This window comes from Notamacropus eugenii, chromosome 3 (assembly GCF_028372415.1).
Source record: "Notamacropus eugenii isolate mMacEug1 chromosome 3, mMacEug1.pri_v2, whole genome shotgun sequence".
In the NCBI taxonomy this organism is placed as follows: domain Eukaryota; kingdom Metazoa; phylum Chordata; class Mammalia; order Diprotodontia; family Macropodidae; genus Notamacropus; species Notamacropus eugenii.
Window position 1 is genome coordinate 120,515,955 of NC_092874.1, and position 24,886 is coordinate 120,540,840.

At 37.5% G+C, this 24,886-nt stretch overlaps 1 protein-coding gene across 2 annotated transcripts in view; it reads right to left on the reverse strand.

The window, feature by feature from the left end:
* The window catches only part of NRF1 (nuclear respiratory factor 1), a 143,640-nt gene that overhangs the window by 57,264 nt on the left and 61,490 nt on the right, over nucleotides 1-24,886 (reverse strand). For both annotated transcript variants that reach the window (XM_072652756.1, XM_072652757.1), the window contains exon 5: nucleotides 15,620-15,760. In XM_072652756.1, coding sequence (XP_072508857.1) covers nucleotides 15,620-15,760 — 141 coding nt within the window. The remainder of the gene's footprint in view (nucleotides 1-15,619; nucleotides 15,761-24,886) is intronic.

The window sequence follows — 24,886 nt, forward strand, 5'->3', positions numbered from 1 at the left end:
TGTCTTGGGGTGGGGGGAGGGGAGAGATGGAGAGAAAATTTGGAACTCAAAATCTTGTGGAAATGAATGTTGAAAACTAAAATAAATAAATTTTTTTTTTTAAAAAAAAAGAAGAGATAGTCCTTGCTCTCCAGGAGTTCACATTCTAAGGGGGGAGATAATGCATACGGGAGGTTTCAGCTGCAAATCAGATGGAAAGGTTCTTTGATCCTCAGGGTACAGCAACAAAGCAGGGAGTAATGTCTCTTCTCTAATGTCCTTTCCACAGATAAAATCCTATTAGTTTCTGATGCTGAACTATCTGACAGTATCAAGGACAAGGTGGTAAGAACTTTTTTTGGACATGAGTTCATAAAGATATAAAAGTAACATTTACATTCATGAGGGCAAACTTAGATCACGTTATTCCTGTAATTTCTTAGATTCGACCCACTTTTACACAGGCCACCCATCAGTAGTGCTGGATTCCCTTAATAATCAATGAAAGCAAAGAAAAGCCAAGGAGTGAAAGAGTTACATGGCTCTTTCCCAGGATTCTATATTGTACTTCTCATTACCAGACTGATTAATTACTGGTCCTAGAGAGTTTCAGAGGCACAGGCTACTCAAGGAACTTGTTAAGATGGGTTTGCATTTAATCCACTGGGGAGACAATCAACAGGAACAGCATAGTTAAAGCTTAAACATGAAGTCTTTCTTTAATTGGCATTTTAAGGGTCTAGAACAGGTTTATAGGGCCTATTATACCAATCTTTCCTGCCTCAGGCAATCCAGATTAAAGGAGAGATCAGACAGGACATTCTGAAATTTAGGTTCAATGATCCCATCTCAAAATATCAGATAGCAGGTTTCTAAGAAATGTTCCACTTTATGTCAGACTGGGCAGAGAAAAAAAGATTAGATGCATTTGTGCTGGGGGAAGGGGAGTGTCAAAAGTCAAGATAATGTAGAAGCTACAGAAAATTTTAAGTGAAAGATTTCCCAAAGCTTTTGCTGTTGCAACTCAGTCAAGATTAAATGACAACTCAAGACATGCTAAGAGGAATTTATTTTATCCCCCAATGAATTACCATTGCAAATCTTGTGCTTTTGAGCTTTTACTCCCCTTTTTATTTTTACTCTGCATGCAGTCTACAACTTGGGAGGTTTGAGATTCCTCATCTATCCTCAAACTCGAGTGCCAAGGAAAGGTCTTTCAAAGGACAAACATTTACCTTCATGGGTCATGCTGAAGGTATGAACAAAATGTTTAGACAGCAAATAGTGAAAGGGGTCTGAACTCAGCTCAGGGCTAAGATGGAGTTGGCTGTCTGTCCCAAGTATGGAGGGAAAGAGGACTAAGTTGAACAATGGAGGCAGAATAAAGCACATGGTCAGAATTCAAATGATGGTTTAACTGGTTAGTTTTAGAACTGTGAATTCCCAAGTGGTCTTCTAGAGCTGTGTGTGTTTGCATGTGCAAACACACACATTTTTACTATAGTTTATCCTATATTACCTGGGCCACTATTTCCCTCAATTTGCATAGATAGATAGATGACCATCTCAAAACCTCTGCTCCTATTTTCTTCCCTTTTACCTAAAGGAAGATGATCTTCCTTCTCAATAAGGCCACAGTCCTTCTTACCTGCACTGTAGTCACTTTCTCACTTACCTACCCATCAACCTCATTTTCATTGGCTTCTTCCCTTTAGGATAGAGACGAATCCAGTTCATACTAATCCCCAAGATACTAATATTGGACCACTTACACTTTTTAAAAAAAATTATTATTTTATTTGTTTTCAGTGTTCTACAATCACTTCCATATATCTTAGAGTTTTCCCCTCCCTCCCCCCTTCCTACTCCCTTCCTGAGACGGTATACAATTTTATGTAGGTTCTACACATACATTCCTATTAAATACATTTTCACCTTAGTCATGTTGCATAGAAGAATTAAAATGAATGGGAGAAATCATAAAACAAACCAAAACATAATACAAAAGAATATGATCTGCTTCATTCTGCAATCAAATTCCATAGTTCTTTCCCTGGATGTGGAAGGCATTTTGCCTTAAGAGAGCATCGGGAATTATTTAAGTTTTTGCATTGCAATGAAGTACTAAAAAATCCTCACACACTGTAGTTGTTGCTGTGTATAAAGTTCTCCTGGTTCTGCTCCTTTCACTCAGCATCAGTTCATATAAGTCTTTCCAGGCTAATCTGAAATCTTCCTGTTCATCATTTCTTATAGCACAGTAGTATTTCATTACATTCATATACCACAATTTATTCAGCCATTCCCCAATTGATGGGCATCCCCTTGATTTCCAGTTTTTGGCCACCTCAAAGAGAGCTACTATAAATATTTTTGTACATGTGGTACCCTTTCCTTGGGGGTATGCACATTTTTGTAGCCCTTTGGAGAGCCCTGTGGTCTCCAGACTGGTTGGATCAGCTCACAGCTCCACCAACAATGAATTAGTGTTCCAACTTTCCCACATCTTCTCCAACATCTATCATCTTCCTGTTTCGTCATGTTAGCCAATCTGATAAGTGTGATGTGGATCACTTACACTCTTGAATGACTATTCTATCTGTCTCCTTCCCTTCACAGTCAAGTTCAATTCATTTCAACCCAACAAACATTTATTGAGTGCCTACTATATCTCAGGCACTCTGCTCCAGGACAGAAAGAGAAAAATGGAGCTATCTGTCTCCTCAAGGATCACTGCACTTACACTCGATGGGTGAAATTCTTTGCGGCCAATGCAATCCTGGCCCTCAGACCTAGTAATTACACTGCTACCTATCTGATCACCCTTCTCAGCTGTCTTTGCTACTTCATCACCCACATCAGGTCTCCAAAGAGTGGTGGCCCCCCAGCTCTGAACTATCCTCTCTTCCTACATGCCTCATTAGCTCCCAAGGGCTTAATTATCACCTCTATATGCAGGTGACTTCCAAACCTACACGTCCAACCCAGGTCTCTCCTGACCTCTGCTTGCACATCTATAAACTCAACTCATGATCCTTCCCCCAACACACTCTCTTCCTTTTAGTCACCAAAGGTTTGCAGCCCCAGGGCCAACGTAACTCCTCACTTTCTCTAACTCCACATATCCAAACAAGTAGCCAAACTGATCAATTCTACCTCCACATCTCATATCTGGACCCTTTTCTCTCTCCATGGCCACCACCCTCAGTCTGACCTTCATTATCTCTCATTCAGACTACTGTAAGTCTCCTAATTAGTATCCCTACCATGGGTCTTCTTCTTTCCTCCCCAATCCATCATCCACACAGTTGGCAAGGGTGATTTTTCCAAAGATCACATTATTCCCCTACTCAGTTAACTCCAGTGGGTTTTCTATTGCTTCCTGGATCAAATATAAGGTCTTCAGTTTAGCTTTTAAAGCCCTTCAAAACCTGCTCCAAATTACCTTTGCAACCTTATCACATGGTGCACCTCTCCCAAATGCTGTGTTCTAGCTGGACATGCCTCCTTGCTATCTTATACCTGACACCTCATCTTCTAACTCCATGCTTTTGCAATGGCTGTCCCCTGGGTGTGGAATGATGTCCCATCTCACTTTTGTCTTTGAAAAGCCCTTCTTACCCTCAAAACTCTGCTTAAGCTCCACTTTCTACATGAGACAGTTGCTAGTGCCCTCCTCCCCTAATGTACCTTCTATCTATTTAGTATGTACCTATTTATGTAAATAAATGCATATGCCTAAATATATATCTTCTAATCTACCCTCTTAAAATGCACTCACCAGTGACATGTATCAATTAAAATATTATCGTTTCTATTCAACTGTCCCTATTGTCTGTCATAGGAATCAGCACTTTTTTGCTGAATTCGTTTTTGATGGCCTAGAGTGCAGCTTCATGTACAACAAGATGCTTAAATGCCTTTTGGTAATGAAAGATTCAAGTGAATGGTGTGGCAACTGTAAAGGTTATGGTGCTCCAGGAAAGAAAGCCTGGATGACTAGTGATTTATCATACTTTGCCAATTCCAACTTTTTTAATTAAGAAAATGGAATATCATTCCTTTAAAAATACCAGGTCCTTATATTTATTTCAGTAGTTTAAAACTTTCATTAGCAATGACAGGTATGGGGTATTGCTTGAATTTAAAAGGCTATAGGATGGTTAAAACCACATGTTTGGCAGGGCCTCTGAGGACTTTTGAGTTAGTACAGAGGAAAAGGTTTGAAAGCTGTCAGTTACACAGCATGAAAGACCTTCAATCAGGATAATACATTCCAATGAAGTTTTGTACATTAAATGTGAAGACATGGTCCCATACTACATTTAGTACAAAGTACAATTTAATTTCAGCTCAAAAACTTTGGAATGCAGAGCAACAAGTTTGTCCCATAGCCTCCCCCAAACCCCCTTTCCATGTATTTAACCCGGGCTATCTCTGATAATTTGCTAAGTTGAAGAGTATATTTTCTCTACAATTTGAGAGCACACCATAGTTACAGTGGCCTGCTCCCAACCTGGAATAGTTGACTCACCACTAACTTTTTTCTTTCAAAGTGTTAAATATGTACCAATATTGAAACCAAACAAGATTTGCTCTAAATTTCCTTCTCCTTTTACATAAAGGGCATGTGGAAGCTTTGATAGATAGATAGACAGATAGATAGGCAGACAGACAGACAGATAGACAGACAGACAGACAGACAGACAGACAGACAGATAGATAGATAGATAGATAGATAGATAGATAGACAGACAGACAGACAGACAGACAGATAGATGTAATGGAGTTGGAGTCAAGATGGTGGAGTGAGAGGAAGCATTTTTGCCTCGTTCCCCAGAACACCTTCTCCCCAACCTAGGAAACATGTCTTAGAAATCAAATTCTACTTGGGAAAGAAGAAATACACAGCAAAACTGTAATAGTGACAGACCTCTATTTTGTCCTCTCTCAGACAGATAAATCTAACCATAAAATAAACAAGAAATAAATTAAGGAGATGAACAGAATTTTAGACAGATACATAGATACCATAACTTCAGAGGGAAAGATGATCTCCAAAAATATATAGGTATCTATATCTATACTTCTATTTCTCCAAAAAGCCCTACTCCAATGCCTCATTTTGAGGTCTGAGGGACCCTGGATTCTCATAGGCTGTGTTAGTGAAGTGAGGACTCCGTCAGATTCTACTAGGCAATAAAGATTTTAAGTGCAGGCTGTTTGCTTTCAAGCATCCAGCCCAGTTAAGTATGAAGTTCACAGCCAATAGTTTGAACAGTGTACCAATATCATCTCATGAAACAAAGAAAAATACAAAAAAGGTCCTCAGTTTGATATGTTTCTCCTCAGTTTCAACAGTGACTATAACAGAGATGGGTCTCTCTACATTCAGCTAGACTGGTCCTAGAATTAGTAACTCAATGGGAATATAATTTGTTTGTGATAAGAACTTTTACATCTAGGTCATGTATGCAAATGGAGGTTATTGTGGGTTAAGGGTGTAAGATGTCATCTAAAATTAATTTATGCCAGACAGCTTTGGAAGTTTCCCGGCAGTTTTTTTTTTTTTTAATTATTTTTTAATGTTTAACAATCACTGCCATACAATTGAGATTTTATCCCCCCCACACCTACCCCCCACTACCCCCCTCCCTCCCCACGACTGCATACAGTTCTGTATAGGTTCTACATATACTTTCCTATTGAGTACATTTTCACTATAGTCATGCTATGTAGTTGGACTAAAATAAATGGAAGAAATCATATAACAAATCAAAACATGATACACAAAAACATACACATACACAAACATGATCTGCTACATTCTGCGAATGACTTCCATATTTCTTTTTCTGAGTGTGGAAGGCATTTTGCCTTAGAGAACCACCATTGGGATTTTATTTTTTTTTAAAGAAGTTCTTGCGTTATTACAAAATTCCAAGTCTACCAGAAAAATCTCTCGCACACTGTCCCAGCAGTTTTTGTCAGTGAGTCTTTATCCTAGTAGTTGGAGTCCATTATGTTACTATGTTCAGTTTCTTCTAGGTCTGGTGTACCTAATCGGTTCTACTAACCAATTTTCCTTTTTTTAATCAGTACTAAACGTAATTTTGATGATTACTGCTTTGTAGTATAGTTTGAAATCTTGTATTACCGGGATCCCTTTCTAGAAGTGATATAATTTTGATAGTTTTGAGGGATTGATTTTTTTTTTTATTAAATGTTTTCAGTGAAGAAGCATTTGTTGTCTCTTCTTTCCACATTTTCTCCAGGAAGGGAAAGGGAGGGAAGAGGGAAAAAATCACCACTTTTGTAACCAATATCCATAGTAAAGCAAAACAACTTCCTGTATTCACTCAGTCCAAAAATGAATACTTCACTCTGCATCTTGAGTCCATCAGGTCTCTGTCAGGGGTAGGTAGCATTCTTCATTACTGGTTCTTTGGAATCATGGCTGGTCATTGAGCAGATCAAAATTCTTAAATCTTTCAAAGTTGGTGCCACTGAAAAAACTGTTCTACTGGATCTGTTCACTTCATACAAGTTTTTCCAGGTACTCTGAAACATCCCTTTTGTCTTTCTTATGGTAAAATATATTACACTACATTCATATACTGTATTTTGTTCAACCATTCTCTATTGGATGGGCATCCCCTTTGTTTCCAGTTCTTTGCCACCCCAAAAAGAGCTATAAATATTTTTGTATATATGTGTCCTTTTTGAAGGACTGATTCTCAAAATATCTTGAAAAGAAGATAACAAATGTCTGAGAAATATACTGGACCTTATTATTAAATAAAAAAGTTACCAAGAAAATAAAAATTGGCATTTATCCAGTGATATGAAGTTTGTGAAGCACTATAAATACCTGAGCTTTACAACAACAACATTATGTTAGTACTACAGATATAATCATCCCCATTTTACAAATGAAGAAGCTGAAAGCTCCAAGAGCTCTGTCCACGGTCACACAGTGGAATTCCCAATTCTAAGTCCAATCTGTTAACCCTCCACCACCTAAAGGTCTTCTAAAGGTTTTCTTTCTCACACCATACTGGCCCATGTCCCTTCTCTCTCATCTCGATAAAATCTTTTTGAGAATAATCCACTTACATTAAGGACATCAGTGCTGAAAGTATAAGAACGGAACACAAAGGCTTTCACACATGAAATTCCTTATCTTTACAGCCACATAATTGACTGCATTCCATGAAAATTGTAGAGAATACAAAATCTCACTGTACTTATTGTTTGCTGAGTCCCCTGAAGGCAGGTTCTATTTCCCCTTTGTATTTCTACCTGCAGTGCCTAGTGTATCACCTAGTACATAGAATGTGCTTAATAAATGATCTGTGGAGCAAGGGCCAACCATAATTCCAGAGAACTGGTGATGAGCAAGCTACCAACTTCCTGACAAAGATGATGAATACAGGGTGGAGAAGGAAACTTTTTTGGGCTATGGCCAATGTAGAAATTAATTTTGCTTGAATATATATGCCTGTTACAAGGGTTTTGTTTTTATTTTATTTTTTCCAATGTAGACAGATGAGAGGATAGGAAGATAGTCATTAATTTAAGAAAAATTAAAAAACAAAAAAGGCAGATTCTGTTAGAATTGTTAGATTGTTAATAAAAAAATTTGATTGGTTAACTCAAAATGCTGCCACATTCTTTTGTTGATAATGAATGGTTACAAGTCACAAAATACTACAATTTTTTTTAAAGAAGTACAGTTGCTAGTTAACTAAAAGACAAGGGAGAAGTATATTGTAATTGTGAATAATTGCAACATGCTACTAACAAAGAAATCCATAGGAAAGGAAATCATCAGACAGCTAACTATATCATATGACAATAATAGCTAAAACCTGTATAGTCATTTAAAGTCTGCTATATGTTTCACATATATTATCTCATTTTATACTCCCAATAACCCTCTCAGGTAGATGATATTATTATCCCAGTTTATGAATAAGGATGCTGAAGTTGAGAGAGGTTAAGTGACTTGCCTGGGACCACAGAGTTCCTAAGTGTCTGAAGGAGGATTCAAACCAGGTCTTCCTGACTCTAAGTCTACACTCTATATTAATTCCTCCACCTCTGCCTGGGAAAGGAAATGGGCTGGTCATAAATCAAGACTGAGAATTAACAGACCAATGTCCCATTGGGATTGATTTCACGTCAAGGATTGTACAAAGATTGTACAAGGACCCCAGCAAGTTGGGTAGATACCACATTTCTGAGAGAATATGACCCAAACTCACAGAGGATGAAAAGACTTAGATGGAATATCCAAATCAATAAGCTCATAGAATCAAAGTACCCATTTTTTCACTTCTACCTGCATATTCAAAAAAACTTATTTTCTTAGGCTAGGGAAGCTGTAGTTTCCAAAAGATCTCTAAATAAGGAGGACAATTAAATGGAGGATGGTTATTTTTACATTCTCCTCTTCAAAGAACTAAATAAATCCACACCTAACACCCAAGTGACACCAATGATGATATGTGCTCCTGTTCAAAGTCTGGGTTTTAATTTTCTGGACCCAGAAATGCCTCTTAATTGTCCAGTACAATTTGCATCATCAAACCTCTCTACAGGATTTTACATACTTAGGAACACAAACAAATCATTTTGTGATTGTGTTATTTTTTTCCACTTACTGAAACAATCAAATGCTTTCATTAACTGGCAGCAAATATAAAACCAGCCATAGAAAACAGAGCTAGAGATAACCTTTAGGGCAGTAATTTTTATGCTAAAACTGTTGGATTACTCCTGGAATTTTATGGTGGAAAAAACATGTATTTGGAGGAAAACACATTTTTCCACCAAAATCAGAACTCCAGAAGAAAAAACTTCCAACAAAATTGTGTAAAAACAGGAAAATAATCCTTTAGCTGTACCCTAGAACCCACCTTTTACCTTTCCCTTTATTTTACTACTCTTATTCTATGTGCTGATCACAGTCTAATTCAATGCTCAGAGATACTTCCTGTGTTAGAAACAATAAAGGTTCTGTTCAACCTATTTTATGTCAAAAAAGGGGAACTTATGACTTTCTCAGATACCCAAGATCACAGTCTCTTTCTTGGGTTCCCATATATGTTGCCTTTTGAGAGACAGAACTTTATTCTCTTGTGTTATGGTTTGTTTTTTCTCATGGTTTTTTTCCATTTGTTTTAATTCTTCTATGCAACATGACTAATGTGAAAATGTGATTAATAAGAATGTATGTGTAGAACCCAAATAAGATTGCATGCTATCAAGGGGATTGAAAACTGAAAACAAATTAATTAAATTTTTTTAAAGAGAACCTTATTTCTCAGACATGCTTAACTTTGTTCTTCCACTTTGCTCAGCTGAGCACTTATCCCAGATAATCTCATCTCAACCCCTCTCTTCCACCTCAGTTTCCAGGTGTGTGCACCTGCACTCCTAGTAAGTGCTAAACATAACTTTGACTTTTCTCCGTTCCCCCTTCTAACCTCACTTAAGCCTATCTGTCTTCCATCCATAATGAAGAACCCTGGATTTATGAATTATACATATATATAAAATCAGTATCCATTAAGACTTTGGAATTCTACTCCAATTCCTTAGCTGCATAGTTGTGAAAAATAACCTTTGTACAATCTGTTTGCGAACTAAAGTATGGTCCTGTTTATGCCACTATTCTTGAAAGCTCAGAAAATGGGCCACTCTTGTTAAATAGCATTTCCTGGTCAACTGAGACCTCTCAAGAAAACCTTCTGTCTCAATTCTTACTTATTACCTGTGAACTGGTACAACCATTCTGTATATCAATTTGGAGTCATGGAAAAAAACACCAAAAAAACCTGCTTATGTCCTTTAATTTAGCAATCTTACTACTAAGCATATACCCTGAAGACAAGGACAGAAATGAAGATCCACTACACCCCAAGATATTCACAGCATCACTTTTTCTGAGAGCAAAGAAAGGAAAACATAATGAGTACACATCAGATGGGCAATGGCTGAACAACCTGTGATGTATAAAAGAAGTAGATTATCACTGTGCAGTACGAAATAAAGGATTTATGTTCAGAGAAACATGGAAAGATGTCCAGAAAACTGAGGCTGCGTGAAACAGGCTGAACTAAAGAACAATGTATACAAAGACTATGACCATGTAAACGAAAAGAAGAAAATGAAGCTTTTAATTTTGAATAACTGAAATGCCAATAATGGTCCTAGAGAACAGAATGAAACAGACTCCGCTCCCTCTTGGTAAAGAGGTAGAGGATTATGAGGGCAGATTGTAGCATACACTGTTCGATTCAGTCACTAAATTATTTGTGCTTAACTGTTTTACTTTGTTACAAGGGAGAATTCAATTCCCACACTCAGGCAGAGTTACAGAAATTAGTAATATTAAAAACAAACAAAAAAAATACTGGTTATCTTTCTTGGCTCAAAACGATAGAATTTAATGATATTATACTATATACGAGCTGGAGAAGGAAATGGCAAACCACTCTAGTATCTTTGCCAAGAAAACCCCAAATGGAGTCATGAAGAGTCAGATACATCTGAAAAACAACTCAACAACAAATACTATACAATACTATACCGTCTTATGCTTTGACAGAGATGGTAGATAACCCCGGGCAGCAAAATTTAATCATTCTCTGATGACTCAGCATGTTGCAAGGCCTCAGGGCCATAATTATGATTAATATTCTGACCGTACAGCACTCCCCTTTTGGAAATCTCTTCAGAGACTATGTCACATTCTTTTGAATGTCCTCAATATGGCAAATCTTTGTCTTCTGAGGACAGATTTAATTTTGGAAAGAATCAAAAACCATCTGGCATCACATGTCTGATAAAATAGTTAAATAATAATAGGGCAACATCAGTTTGGGGCTTAACACTGATTATAAAGTCTTTCAGGACCTGAGAATTTGCTTTGATGGCAATTCTAAAATAGAAAAGCCAAAAATGTTTTAAGTAATAGCAAAAGTGTTGAAATAAGTTATAGTCTTCCCATGGTGACTGCTTTTAAATGTAGCACTCCTTCTGGTATATAATTTCTCATGTCTTTGTTTTCGTTAAAGATCAGGCTTGTCACTTTAGAGTTATAATTAGGCTCACAGGATCATAGTTCTAGAATTGGAAAAGGATCTCAGAGGCCATCTAGCCCAACTCTCATATTTTACAGATAAGGAAACTGAGGCCCAGAGTGCTAATGATTTGACCAAAGTTATTAAGTTAATATGGGTGAGATTTGAAGCCAGGTCCCCTGACTCCAGAGGTAGCGGTGCTCTTTCTGCTACACTACACTGCCTCTGTGTTTCTGTAGATGCAGTATAAATTTACCCTAGTCTTCAAATTCTCTAATATCAGGACACCCCATGAAAGTTGTTATTAAAAAATAAATGCCTGATATCAACATGTTTTCTTAGTGTATCATTCCTTCTCCTAAAAGTATAGTGCAAACCAACCAACCCCCACCATCCTCCCCCACATACCCCCTTCAAACTCTTCCAGTGCACTGGAGATTCTGGTTAAAAGAGGCAGGTAATTTTTAGCCATATAGCAGGAAAAAAAACTGATTTCAATGTCGAAAAGAATAATGCTCCTCAAAGAGGTGGAAACAATTGCTTCAGCTTCTGTATATATAAAAGCAAGACAATCACTTCTGTCATATCCAACTTGAACACCCTGTAACTCTTGGCTTATGATTTCCACACCACCACTTTTCCCTCTTGGGGCCTGAATTATAGATTTGAGTTTTCTGCAATAGGGAGCTAATAAGCCTCTAACATTTCAACCAGACAGTAGCAAAACAAAACTATGTTGTTTAGTTCTCCAGAGCAAAACCTTATTTTTAAGACATGGCAAGAAAGTCATGGGCTGAAATTAGCAGACTTCTGACCATCCCAATCCTAATAAAGAAAGAGATTTCCATTTAGTTTTCTTATTCATGAAATTCCACTTAATGTCACTTTTGCCGTTCTATTGCCAAATGCACTCACTGGTCATAAGGATTCAGTTAGAATATTTGAGGAATTAGCAGCAATTCTGAATAACTTTTCAAGGAAAAAAAGTTTGGTCTTTGCTGTAACAGTGAAAGATTTACCATAAATTTAACTGAATTTTAATTATTTAGGCTCCTGGGTCAGTGTATAATCTAACAGCTCTATGGAGTAAAACAGAAACTATAAAATTGGCAACAGAGAAAAAAATGAGAATAGGTTATAGAGGACAAGTAGACATATTTAGCTGCAATTTGGGTGGAACCAACAATGCTTATGTTCTATTAAATTTTTAAAAGCCCTAAATTAAAAAATGATTTGTCATTTTAGCAAAAACATGTCAACCCCTATTAACAACTTCTTCCTAATGAGGCAAGCATTGAACCTATGTGTTTCTGACAATTTCCCTGAAATCCCATGAAAAATTACCAGCCTGTTGCATCATTACTCAAAGGGAATATCAAAACAATCCAATTTACTCCAATGAGAATAAGTAGAGGAAGCCAAGTATAAGGGAGAAGGGAAGAGGTAAAGAGAGAAAAAAAAAAAAAGAAGGGAGTAGATGTTAGCCAGAAAAGCCTCTTCAGATGAATGTCTCTTACATAATCTTACTCTTTACCAAGATCTCTTCCTAACACATTCTAAAACAAGACATACTGCTTCAGTATACACTCAGTAGAAATTAAAAGTCTTCTGTACACATAATCAAAATCAATGCTGGTTTGTCAAGAGGTCATTTAATCCATCTTCCTGTCTCTGGACAGGATTAAAGAAGGTGGATAGAAAAAGGTAGATCCTATTCATTCCTCAAAAATCTCTAAAGAAGGTGAGTTTTAAAAATGTTTACTGTGAATTAATTTATTTTGCTCTTTCCCAAGTTGCAGGACACCTCAATAGATGAGCAAAGATAGATATTCTCCTAACTCCTAAAAGTTCAATGAAGTAGGACAAGGCTTACCCATTATTCTGCAAGGTGCTTGGCATATTTACGACAACTAAACTGTCTTCTATAAAATCACCACACATGGCTTTTACTGTAAGACCACAGAGTTTTTAACAGTGAATCTGAGAAGGATCTGTGACTTCATCAGCATGAGGGAATTCCTCCTGCCAATTCAGATCTTGCCCCATGGTAGATCACTTAGCTCTGTAATTCACAGGCCAGAAGGACCCTCTGCTCCTGGGGGCCACCCTCTGATTGGGTGGCTTCTTCCAGAATCTCCATTTAAGGAAGGAGTCCAAGCCAGTCATTACAGCTTCCTTTCCACCAGGCTGTATGTATGCCTACAGACTTCTTAATCAAAAGCCTCATCCCCTGTCCTCCCAACCTTTCAGTCTTCCCCATCAGAATGTAATCCCTGGGCAAGGGTTTTCTTTCTGCCAGTATTTGTGGCCCTTGGGGCACTGAGCACAAGGTCTGGCATACATTAAGTGCTTAATAAATGCTTGCTTTTGTTTGTTTGCTTCACCTCATCGGGAATGGAGGTGGAGTGGGGTTTGGCTATGACTTCAGATAAATCCTAGATTGCTTGAGTCACAAGGGCTTAAGTGACTTGTCACAGACTGTGACTCCTGGTCTGTGGTCCCAGCTATTAAATACCAGAGGAAAATATTTGAACCTAGCTCTTCCTGACTCTAAAGCCAACACTCCATTCTTAAACTGAAACTTTTCCCACTTTCAACCCCTTCAGTGCTTCTTAAACTGTGGTTTCAACCCCTTCAGTGCTTCTTAAACTTGACCCCATACAAGTTTGAGAAGCACTAACTATACCGTGCTGTCTCTTAATTCTTTTAATTAAAAAAACTTTATTCATGTCCTTTATTTCAGAAATTGACAATATTTATGTAATTTGATACTTTTTGGCTTCCATTATCAAAGCATCTGCAAAAGAACTTGTTCATCTCAAATTTCACCTGCCTGAGCTGAAATAATAATTTCCCCCTCCAAACATACACCGTACTTATTATCAATTTCAACAAATTAGAATTCAAGAATATACATTTAACACTAAAATGATACTGAATAATTTTTATGGCTTCAGAACCTTTACAAATGTTCAAGTACTGCTTTGTTAATGGATTGATTGATTCTGGGTCATCATCACATTTATCACTGCACTAACTGGGACAGATTAATAGGAATTTTTCACTAACAGTGAAACGTCTGTATTACAGTCCAGTTTTGCAAATGTGGGTATTATTACTTCAAATTAGTATCTCTAACGTTACCATGTGGACTGAAATCTAGAACTTGGGGCTAGTCACAATGCCCTTTAGCACCAAAGACTAAATACACTTCAAGAGAAAAAGAGGAAATGCTTGTTCTTGAAAGCCATATTTGGAGAAATCAAACAAAGAAACATTAAGAAAGTTAGCACTTTAAAAAAGACATAGATTTGGAATAGAGACTTACTTTTTACTAAAGTAAAATTTATTCTATTTAGTAAGGATTGGCATAAAATGATGTGCCTCCCATCATTCTACTGTAAATTATAAGCCAAGAACTAAATCCTAGCCTATGAATATTTGATATTCCTGGTATTTAAGAGCTAGAGAGAATATGACCTTAGTTACATTGATAGAAATCTCTCCTTCAATTGTCTTTATTATAGCCTGAGCGTGAAGGTCTTTGAATAATAGGAGTTATGGAAAAGCAATGAGAAAAGACAGCTGAATAGCATTTCCCCTTTTCTACCATTACTTAAATGGGAGTCCACATAAAGGTCTGTGTGATTTTTATAAACTATAATGGCACAGGTTTGTTTCTTGTTGATATAATTTCCGATAACTTTGTGAGCCAGATCAAATCTCTGGTCCAGACTGCAGAGTGAGAAGATGTCATCTACTGAGAATGGCACTTTTGGTGTGGCCCCATCTGAGTTTCTACTAAACCTCTTCTTGGCTTTGTCAAGATCCAAGACCAATATCAGAACCTCAGGCAAAAATTCTGGGATATCAAGGAGTAACACAATAGGGGAAGCTTGTTGTAAAGGAGGAACTTTGGCGGTAGTCAACCTACTCTCTTTGAGTTTTAAAAATTAAACAAAATGGAAACAGTAATATAAGTAGATTTACTGAGCTGGGTTAGCCATATATATGACATCCCTGCTCAAGGAGCCAGTCATCGGCACCAGATGCTCAGAAGTTTATTTCTAAACCCCATACTCCCTGCTTATATGAAGAGAGGAGCCTTTCTTGGCAATAATGAAGAGCTGTTCGGGAAGATGGTAGGGGAAACTGGGGTTGATAACTTATTGCAAGTCCCATACACTAACAGAATTTCCTCAACTGAATTCTATTCTATAACAAAGGTTATGGAGTTTCTGATGAAAGGGGGGAAAAAAGCTGATAAGACTAAAGGAGGCTCACACTAGCCATTCATCTTTGGTCAGTCTCATCCATCTCATGGTTGAGAGTCCAACTCTTTGCCACTATATTTTCTCTTTCACAGCTAGAATGGAATGTTTGCTGAATGGCTGCCAAGACCTCACCATCCATCCAATTTTCTTCTCATTCACAGTACTAATAAAGACAAGTTTGAGAAGAGTTATAAGGGGCCTACCCATATCACTGCTACCAGGAGTGTGCTCTATGTAGCTTCTCTTTATGTCTGCTCCTCATGTCCCACCCCTTACCTGGGTCATCTTGTCCACAGAGACAGGAATTCCATCGATGGTGAGAGGTGGCAGCTCAGAGTTAACCTCCTGTGGCGCAGGGGCGTGTTCTGCTAAGGCTGATTCCAAGTCTTCAAGGATCATGCTCTTGTACTTGCGCACCTGTGGGGAATTAGGAGGCACAGGTAAACAAGATGCGCAACGACAAGAACAGTTCAGTGCTAGGCAACAGGAAGATGGGTGGGACTCCTTCTCCCTAAGCCTTGACAGAGCCCAGTGAACAAACACTTCCACATCTGGCAGATAAAAATACCCGCTGGCCCCAAAGACATCATCATGCTGAGGCCAAATGTAAAGAGCTGATGAAATTATGGGTAACAGTGGCGGGAAGAAGCTAGTGGAAAAGATATTCGATGGCAACATTGCTGATGCCTTGGAAGCATTTCTTTGTGACTCTCCAGACTTGCCATAACTTATGCAGAAGGACACTCCTCTCCATGTGTTTGTTGCCTTTCCCACTAGAGTGAGAGCTCCTTGAGGGTAAGGATTATCTAGCTTTTGTACTTAGCACAGTGCTTGGAACATGGTAAACACTTCATCAACACTTTTCTTTCTAAGAAGTCCCCAGGCCAAACTCAGGGACCTGAATCTAATAACAGTGGCATTACCTCCTGTGCCTTTCCCCACTGACCTAAGCTGTCAGTGCTGATCTATTGCCATCTTTTTTGAATTTTTATTGCAATTTTATTTTAATTTACTTTTGCATTCTTTGCAACAAAGGCATTTTGTCTTTATATCACATTTATTTCCAAATATTCCCTTCTTTTCCTGCTCAAGGAGCCTTACTTTTTAAATAAAGTACTATTATCATTTTCCACCAAAAAAGTCAGAAATATTAGAAAATTTATGCCCCTAAAATCTCACTGACACACTCAAGATGCTGCACACTACTTTTCTGACACGGTCAGACTCCCACTCAGGTAGTAGGTACAAATCTAAGCCCATCCTCAAGCTGGAAGGAAATGGGAAGATAAAACAAGAATAAATTGCAGATAATGGCCAATAACAATACAGTCTGTGACTCAAGACCAAACTTGTCACCAGCAGTGACAGAGAGAAGAAGAAAAAGGGGTCCTATGCCTTAGTCCCTTCCTCTCAGGTGCTCACCATCACTCAGGCAGAATTCAAGCTGATAAATCTCTGACAACTGAAAGTGTGAAAACAGTATTTTTGGCTCCTTTACTTCCTTTCCTTTGCACTGTCAGCAATTTTTTTCTTAGAAGCAGCATAATTATACATGCCCAACTTTCTCTCATAAGACAAAATAGGTAAACAGATATAAGATAAATAATAGTGGGTTTGTCCATCTCTCAAGAAACATTAAGAGGGATGGAAGAACCATTGAAAATTAAAAAGGGGGCTATTCTCCTAAGCATAAAGACAAAAGGCATAGGCTTATGGATACATAAAAAGATGAGATCAGATATTATCCTATATAAGACAAGCCACTCACAGATGACTTAAAGAAACCTTTTTTTAAAAAATATTACAAAGATATGAAGATTCTTGCATTTTTACTACCTAGAACAGGAAAGAATAGCATATGAATGTCTCATTACAAAGAATTTTTAAAACAGAGATACTTTCTCCAATCCCCTGACTTCTCACTCTAGTATCTGGAAGAGTCAAAACTATTTAGGTAGTTAGATGGCAGTAATCTTCCTACTTAGATAGCAGTGATTCTAGATTAGACAGTAGTAATTCTCCTACTTCTTCAGAAAAGAAACAGAAGGCTCTAAATATGCTAAGCCAACTTAGGGTTGAAAGGAAAATAGAAGAAAAGCTTGGGGAACTAAACAGACTCTAGGAATTATTTTTTTCCTGGTTTCTAATAAATCAGCAAAATTTTTTTTAAATGTTGTAATACTATATTGCAATCAGCTAGTGTTGCTGTGGCAATTTGATGAGATCATTCTTGATCCTTTCTAGAAAGCTGTATTCAATATGAACTGTTTATTTCCCAATCTACAGAAAAATAGGCCAGATTCTTGCTTCAGAATGGCATTAAATAATTACCAACAAAGACGTCAATAAGCATGTAGTGTGATAAAAATGTATGACATCATTATAAAACTAGATTTTGTTGCACTGAAAACAACTGGCAATCATGTTATTGTTTTGTGCTCATTTCTGCCATTTGAAGGGTTAGTAAACTTCTGAGAATTTACAGTAGGTATTGTGCTGAGCTGATCTGCGGTGCTGGTCCAGATCTGTGATTTTACAGGTGCAAGGAACACTTAGTAAAGAAATTCCCTGGACCAATGCAATTATCTGGGACACTGAGAAGCTAGTGACTTGCGCAGGGTCACAAAGCCCATATGAGTCTGCAGGAAGACTCAAAAATAGATTTTCCTGATCCAAGACCAGTTCTCTTAGCTGCTTCTATGTTACTATTCAAGAAATTGTCTTGGGTTACAAAACAGGACAGTCAGTAGGGAATCCCTAAGGGGAATCATCTCATCTTTTGTAGTAGCTGGCAGATAAGTTGTACCAGGAGTAGCCACTTGTGTTTGCCTTTGCAGAAACATGTTTCTACACTTTCTCAGAACTGCTTGTTTTCATGAATTATTATCCCAATAGGGCAGAATTCAGAAATTGTATAATATTTAGGTGACTTGATATTTTCAGTTTATATTTTCCTAGTATCATAAAAGAACTATTTTATATCAAATTAAACAAGAACCATATTGAAACAACAATTTCCATGAGGGAATGCCCATCAATTGGGGAATGGCTGAGCAAGTTGTGATATGCAAATGTAACGGAATACCATTAAGAAATGATGAGCAGGCAGATTTCAGAAAAATCTGGAAAGACTTGCACAAACTGATGCTGAGTGAAGTAAGCAGAACCAGGAGAACATGGTACATGGTAACAGCAACACTGTGCAACGACCAACTCTGACAGAATTAGCTCCAGAAACGCAATGACCTAAAACAATGCCAAGGGACTCATGTCCACATTCAGAGGAAGAACTACGGAGTCTGAATGCAGATCAAAACATACTATTTTCTTTCTCTTTTTTTGTCTTTTCTTCATGGTTTTTCCCTTTTGTTCTTATTCTTCTTTCACAACATGACTAATGTGGAAATATGATTGTGCATGTACAGTCTATATCAGATTGCAAGGTGTCTTGGGGGGGGATTTAGAACTCAATCTCATAAAAGTGAATGTTGAAAACTAAAAAGAAATAAATAGATTAAACAAACAAATAAATAAATAAGTAAGAAGTAACAATTTCTCCTTCCAAGTCAGTAGGCTCACTTTCTTGACTTTATTTACTTCGAGTCACTTTCCCACTCAATGATTCCCTATGGCTTAAGAGAATAATGTATAAGCTCCTCATCCATCTGACATTTAAGCTTTTCCACAATCCTTGTCCGTTTTTAATCTTATTTTCTTCTATTACAAAGTTTCTCAGCTCTATTCAAGCTTGTCTCCTAACTATCCTCTTCATACACTATAGTTATTCCTCCTTCATGTTTTGGCCTATGCTTTTCCTCTTATCTAGAATACCCTAGGCCTCTTCAGATTTTATGCCAAGCCTTGAAGGACAGGTTAAGTCTCATCTCTTTCAAAGGGCCTTCTATTTCCCAATCACTCTAACCAAGCTGCTCAGTAGTCTCTAACTTTTATCTCCTGGAGTTACTATTTGGATATTGACAAAATCATATGCCATCTTATGTTATTTAAATGTTTTCTCTGTCCTATATGACTTATCTCCTTGAGGGCTGGGTCAGTGTCTTAGTTTCTTTTGAGTCTCTACAGCATTTATAATAATGGTGGTATAGACAGGAGGTCCTCAGTGGGAGGCTTCAATAGTGGATGAAACTTCACCCACTGAGGAAATGTTGCAACAACTGATGTAACTTATGACCACTGTTTTACATCTATGCTTAACACAAGTTGACTGCTTAAGACAGGAAGTGAACAGTACTAGAAACAACTAAGTCTCCTTTGGGGTAGAGATGGCAGGAAAAGAAGAGGGACAAAAAAATTTAACTAAATTAAATGGCAAATTATAGGAAATACTAATACCCAGGGATCCACTTTTGTCTACATGACCATAAATAATTTCCTCACCTATTAAACCAGTCACAGATAAAATATTTTATCACAATTTATATGCCACAGGTTTTCATCATTATTAAAAATAATGGACCTTCACATAATGCTTAAAAGTTTACAAAGCACTGAAAGTAGTTTCCATTTTGTAGATGAAGAAACTGAAACTTCAAGGGTTAAGTGACTTGCCCAAGGACAAAGAAAGAGGAAATCTAAGAGGTAAGTCTCCCATCTGATACTCTTCCCATCAGATTCTGAGGGAAGGGCACCACCTACAGAAACACCTTCACCACTTCCAACCTAAGATTGGATTTGCTCCTTTGTCTATAGTAGACTTACAAACAACTTACTGGCTTATTCCTGCATAGCTTGTGGAAAGTGTCAAACCAGAGGGACTTTATGGCAGCAAGCGACCAACAAGAGAAATCTATCATGTCACCTGCAACTTTAACATCTGTCATTTACCAGCTTTGTTCCAGCACAGTTCATTTTAAGCATTTTCATGATCATCCACGGATCATGGTCAGTTCAATTAATTTTCACTGATCCTTTTGAGGTGGATCTTATTATCCTCAATTAATAGATGAGGATACAAAAAGGAAAAATGATTTGTCAAGGTCTGGAACAAGTCCAAAGAGCAAACTTCATAACGCTGAACTTTAGCTATACAAATCCCTATGGTGTCAATGACAATGCTCCCTCCCAGCTTTAGGACAGGTCACATCAGAATGCAAATAGAGTCTGTGCTACTTTATGGTGGCAGAGAACTAGAAACAAAGCAGATACCCATTGATTGAAGCATGACCACTGAAATTGTGGCCTATATAACTCTAATAGATTATTGTACTGTAAGAAATGATGAATACAATGAATATAGAAAAACACAGTAAGATTAACATGGACTGATGAACTGACACGATTTGAAATAAGCAGAACAAAAAACAAAAAATGATTACAATATAAATGGGAAAAAAAAGAACCACAAGATATTCAAATATGAATGCTACAAAATTACAAAGAACAAACTAGGATCAAAGAAGAGACATGAAAAACAATTGGGGGATCCAAGAGTGCGAAAAATTGCATATATTGTCAGATTTTTTTCAACATACTGATCAGTTTTGATGTTTTTTCCCTTTATCCTCCTTATCTTTTTTAAAAAAATTCTTTGTGAAGATGGTAGAGTAGCTGGAAGTATAATGAGTGCATCAACCTCGTGCACCCCCCTTTTGCCCCCCAACTCCTCTAAACAGGTCTAGAAAATAAAGTTCAACTTAGGAAATCCAAGAAAAAGTCACAATGAGTCACTCTTCCAGCCCAGATGGACATGAGAAGACAGTGGAAGAGGTCTAGAGACACTGGGGATGGGGTGTGGTCAGCAGCATACTACATGGAGCATTATAGCCTAGGAAAAGGCACCAGACCTAACAGGTGGTTGTTCAGTTGTTTAGTCTTGTCCAACTCTTTGTGACCCCATTTGAGATTTTCCTGGCAAAGATAAGGGAATGGTTTACTATTTCCTTCTCCAATGTATCCTCCTTTTACAGATGAGGAACTGAGGCAAATAGGGGTTATTATGACTTGCCCAGAGTCACACAGCTAGTTAAGTGGCTAAGGCCACATTTGAACTCAGGTCTTCCTGACTCCAAGCCCTGAGCTTTATCCCCTGTACCACCTAGCTGCTCCCAGATCCAGCATAAAAGAGCCTAAAATTACGTAGGGTGCAGAAATAGGTACCAACTGGCAGGTGTCACTTACTAGCCAGTTCTGGGTCATAAATCCAGAACAGACTAAAGAAGAGACCTATGCCTAGCGGGGGGGTAGCATTTCACAACGAAGAGCAGTTGTAGGACCTAGCCTATATGTTGGGCAAGGCACAAGTTGAGAAGCAAATAGCACTTGTGTGACCTAGACCTCAGAAGTGGAACAAGGTTCTCAGTATCAGATTCTAGCCCAATCTGAAGCCTGCAGAGGAATAAGTAGGCCAGAAATCTCAAACTAAAGGGATACCTACAGTTTTCTCTGAACCAACAGAGCTTTCCAGCTGGCTGATACTAAAATTTGGAGCAGTCTACTGGAACTCCAAAGAGAAGTCCACAGGCTTATTGTTTAGACCCAAACCCAGGTCAGAAACTCAGATTTGGGTGGGAACAATCAGACTCTGTCCTGGATCAGACTGCTCTGGGAGCACTGCAAGCTTGTAAGTCTTAACTGTCCCTGAATTCCTGGAATAATACAACACTTAGTAGCCCAGAAAGCAGAGCAAGATCAGTCCAGACACGCCCTCCCAAAGTGCACAGTCTGGTCTCAACATAAAGTCCAAAGTCAGGATGCAGACTGGAAGAATAAGCAAACAAAAAAAGAATCCCACCATAAAAAGTTTACTTTGGTGACAGAGATGCTAAAAACATAGGCTCACAAGAATACAACAACTAAAAAAGCTCCTCTTTTTACATTTTAAAATCCATACCCTAAACAAATTCAATGAAATCCAGTATAACGCAAAGCTATAATAACTCCTGCAAGAGAAGGAAGATTATAAAGCAGAAGACTGGAATTATCAGTTCTGTCTGAATAAAATGGAGTCTAGGGAATTACTTTGTTTGAAGATATTAAATCCTCTGATATGCATCAGCAGTAGCATATTCTTTCAAGTAGAAAGGAATTCACAATACTTCCTACCCTTCCTTTTCAGTTCAGCCATTCCCGATTCTTTTATAGAGGAAACTTTATTCAGGTGAAAACTGAGAGGTGAATTCTGAACATTTAGAACATAGAGGGAGGGTGGTTTAAAAACATAAACAAAACCAACAACAAACACAGACCAAACTCACAGCAACACAGCTTTAGTGTTAAATAAGTATAAACTTTTAGAATGACTTCATTCAGTGTGAGAGAAATCTGGTGCGAGCCTCCTAATGAAGAATTTCACCCTCAAGTAATACTGAAATATTTGATCAGAACTGGGTATACTGTTAATCATCAACAGTCCAAAACCTTTTTTTCACTTAATAAGTGAAAATAAGCTTAATAAGCATTTATTTTTTCTCCCCCACTCCCCAAATGTTATCAGAAAACCCTTATAACAAATATGCATAGTCAAGCAAATACATTGTTATTGGTCATATAAAAATGTATATCTTGATCTTCATTTTGTATCTATCACCTCCCCATCAAGAAGTGGGGAGCATGTTGAACTATCAATTCTTAATCCAAAATTTTATTTCTCGGAAGGCAAATGAAATATTTTCACCAAATGAGCCAGACAAAATTGACTGTATAATTAAAGCTTTGAAAATATCACTTAAAACTTAAAGCAAACTTCTAGGTCAATCATTCAGGAACTTGCAGGAGAGATGGACATCTATCACACAGGTGTTTTTAAAAACTTAACTCATTTTAATTATTTTCACTTTCCTGTTGTTTATTTTCTAATTATTTTTTTCAATTACCTGGCATTTATTTTCTCTTCTTCTCTCAACATCCCCCTCACCAATAAAAAAAGAAAAGGAGAAAAAAAAACACACAGTGGCCATGTCCAAAAATGTACATCTCATTTTGTATATCGAATCCATCATATATCTGGCTAACGCTCTTCGTTGCTGATCTCCCAGAACAGGAGTTGGTAAACTAGAGCTCATGGAAAATATTCAACCCACCACCTCTCTCCGTATGGTCCAAAAGCTAAGAAAAATGTAAAAAATATTCTCACGGCTTGAGGGCTGTACAAAACAGGTGACAAGCTGGATCTGGTACACAGGTTGTAAGTTTGCCAGCTCTGGTCAGTACAGTGATTAAAAGTTCTTAAGTCTTTCAAAGTTGTTTCTCTTTATAATGTTATTATTATAGAATGCATTGGTCTCCTGGTTCTGCTTACTTCATTTTGCAAGGGATCTTACAAGTCTTCCCAGATTCCTCTGGAATCATAATCATCCTTCATAATTTCTTATACCTCAAAAGTATTCCCTTACATTCATATACCATAATTTGTTCTGTCATTCCCCAAGTGATGGGCACACTCCTTACTTTCCAGTTTTTTGTTGCTGAAAAAAGAAATGTTATAAATGCTTTCTGTCCACATGGATTTTCCCCCTTTCTTTGTTTTCTTTGGGATAGTAAAGCCTAGTAGTAGCATCACTGAGTCAAACACTGTATATACACAGTTTAGTAAATTTTGTGGCATAGTTCCAGTTTTTTCCCCAGAATGGCTGTAACCAATTTACAACTCCATAAAAAGCATGTTAGTGCACCTGTTTTCCTGAAGCCCCTCCAGCATTTGTCATCTTTCTTTTTTTGTCTTCTTCCCTTGAAAATTGCCTGTTCATAGCTTTTGACCATTGGTCAATTGGGGACTGGCTCTTATTCTTATAAATTTGAATCAGTTCTTTACATAGCTTAGAAATGAGACCATTAGCAGAGAAAATTTCTGTACCAATTTTCTCCCTTCTAAGTTGTTTCCTTTCTAATTTTAACTACATTGGTTTTATCCGTGCAAAGGTCTCTTAATTCTGCGTAAGCAAAATTGTCTATTTTATTTCCTCTGGCTCTCTTATCTTTTGTTTGGTCACGAACTCTTTCCCTAGCCACAAAACTGAAAGGTAACTTTTTCCATGCTCCCTTAATTTCTTTATGATATGGCCTTTTAATCTAAGGCATGTATCCCTTTGAAGCTAATCTTGGTGGATTATGTAAACTGTCGGTCTAAATAATTTCTGATTGATTTCCAGATTTCCCAGAAATTTTTGTGGAATAATGAGTCCTTACCCCCCAGTAGCTGGCGTTTGGGGACTGACAGGAACATTTGCCTAATACATTCATTTACTTCTCTGTGTTGTATACCTTATCTGTTCCACCAATCTATTTTTTTAAACACAGCCAAACTGTTTTGATGATATTGTGTTATATAGTTTGAAATCTGGCACTGCTAAACCCCTTACTTCTAGTTTTTTTCATTATTTCCTTTGAGATTTCTGACCTTTTGTTTTCCTGATAAATATCATCATTATTTTTTCTAGCTCTATAAAGTAATCCTTTGCAGTTTGGTATGGCACTGAGTAAGTAAATTAATTAGGTAGCACTGACAGTTTAGAACAAGCAATTACTATTTCTCCAGTTATTTGGGTCTATCTTTATTACTATAAAGATTAGTTTGCAACTATACTC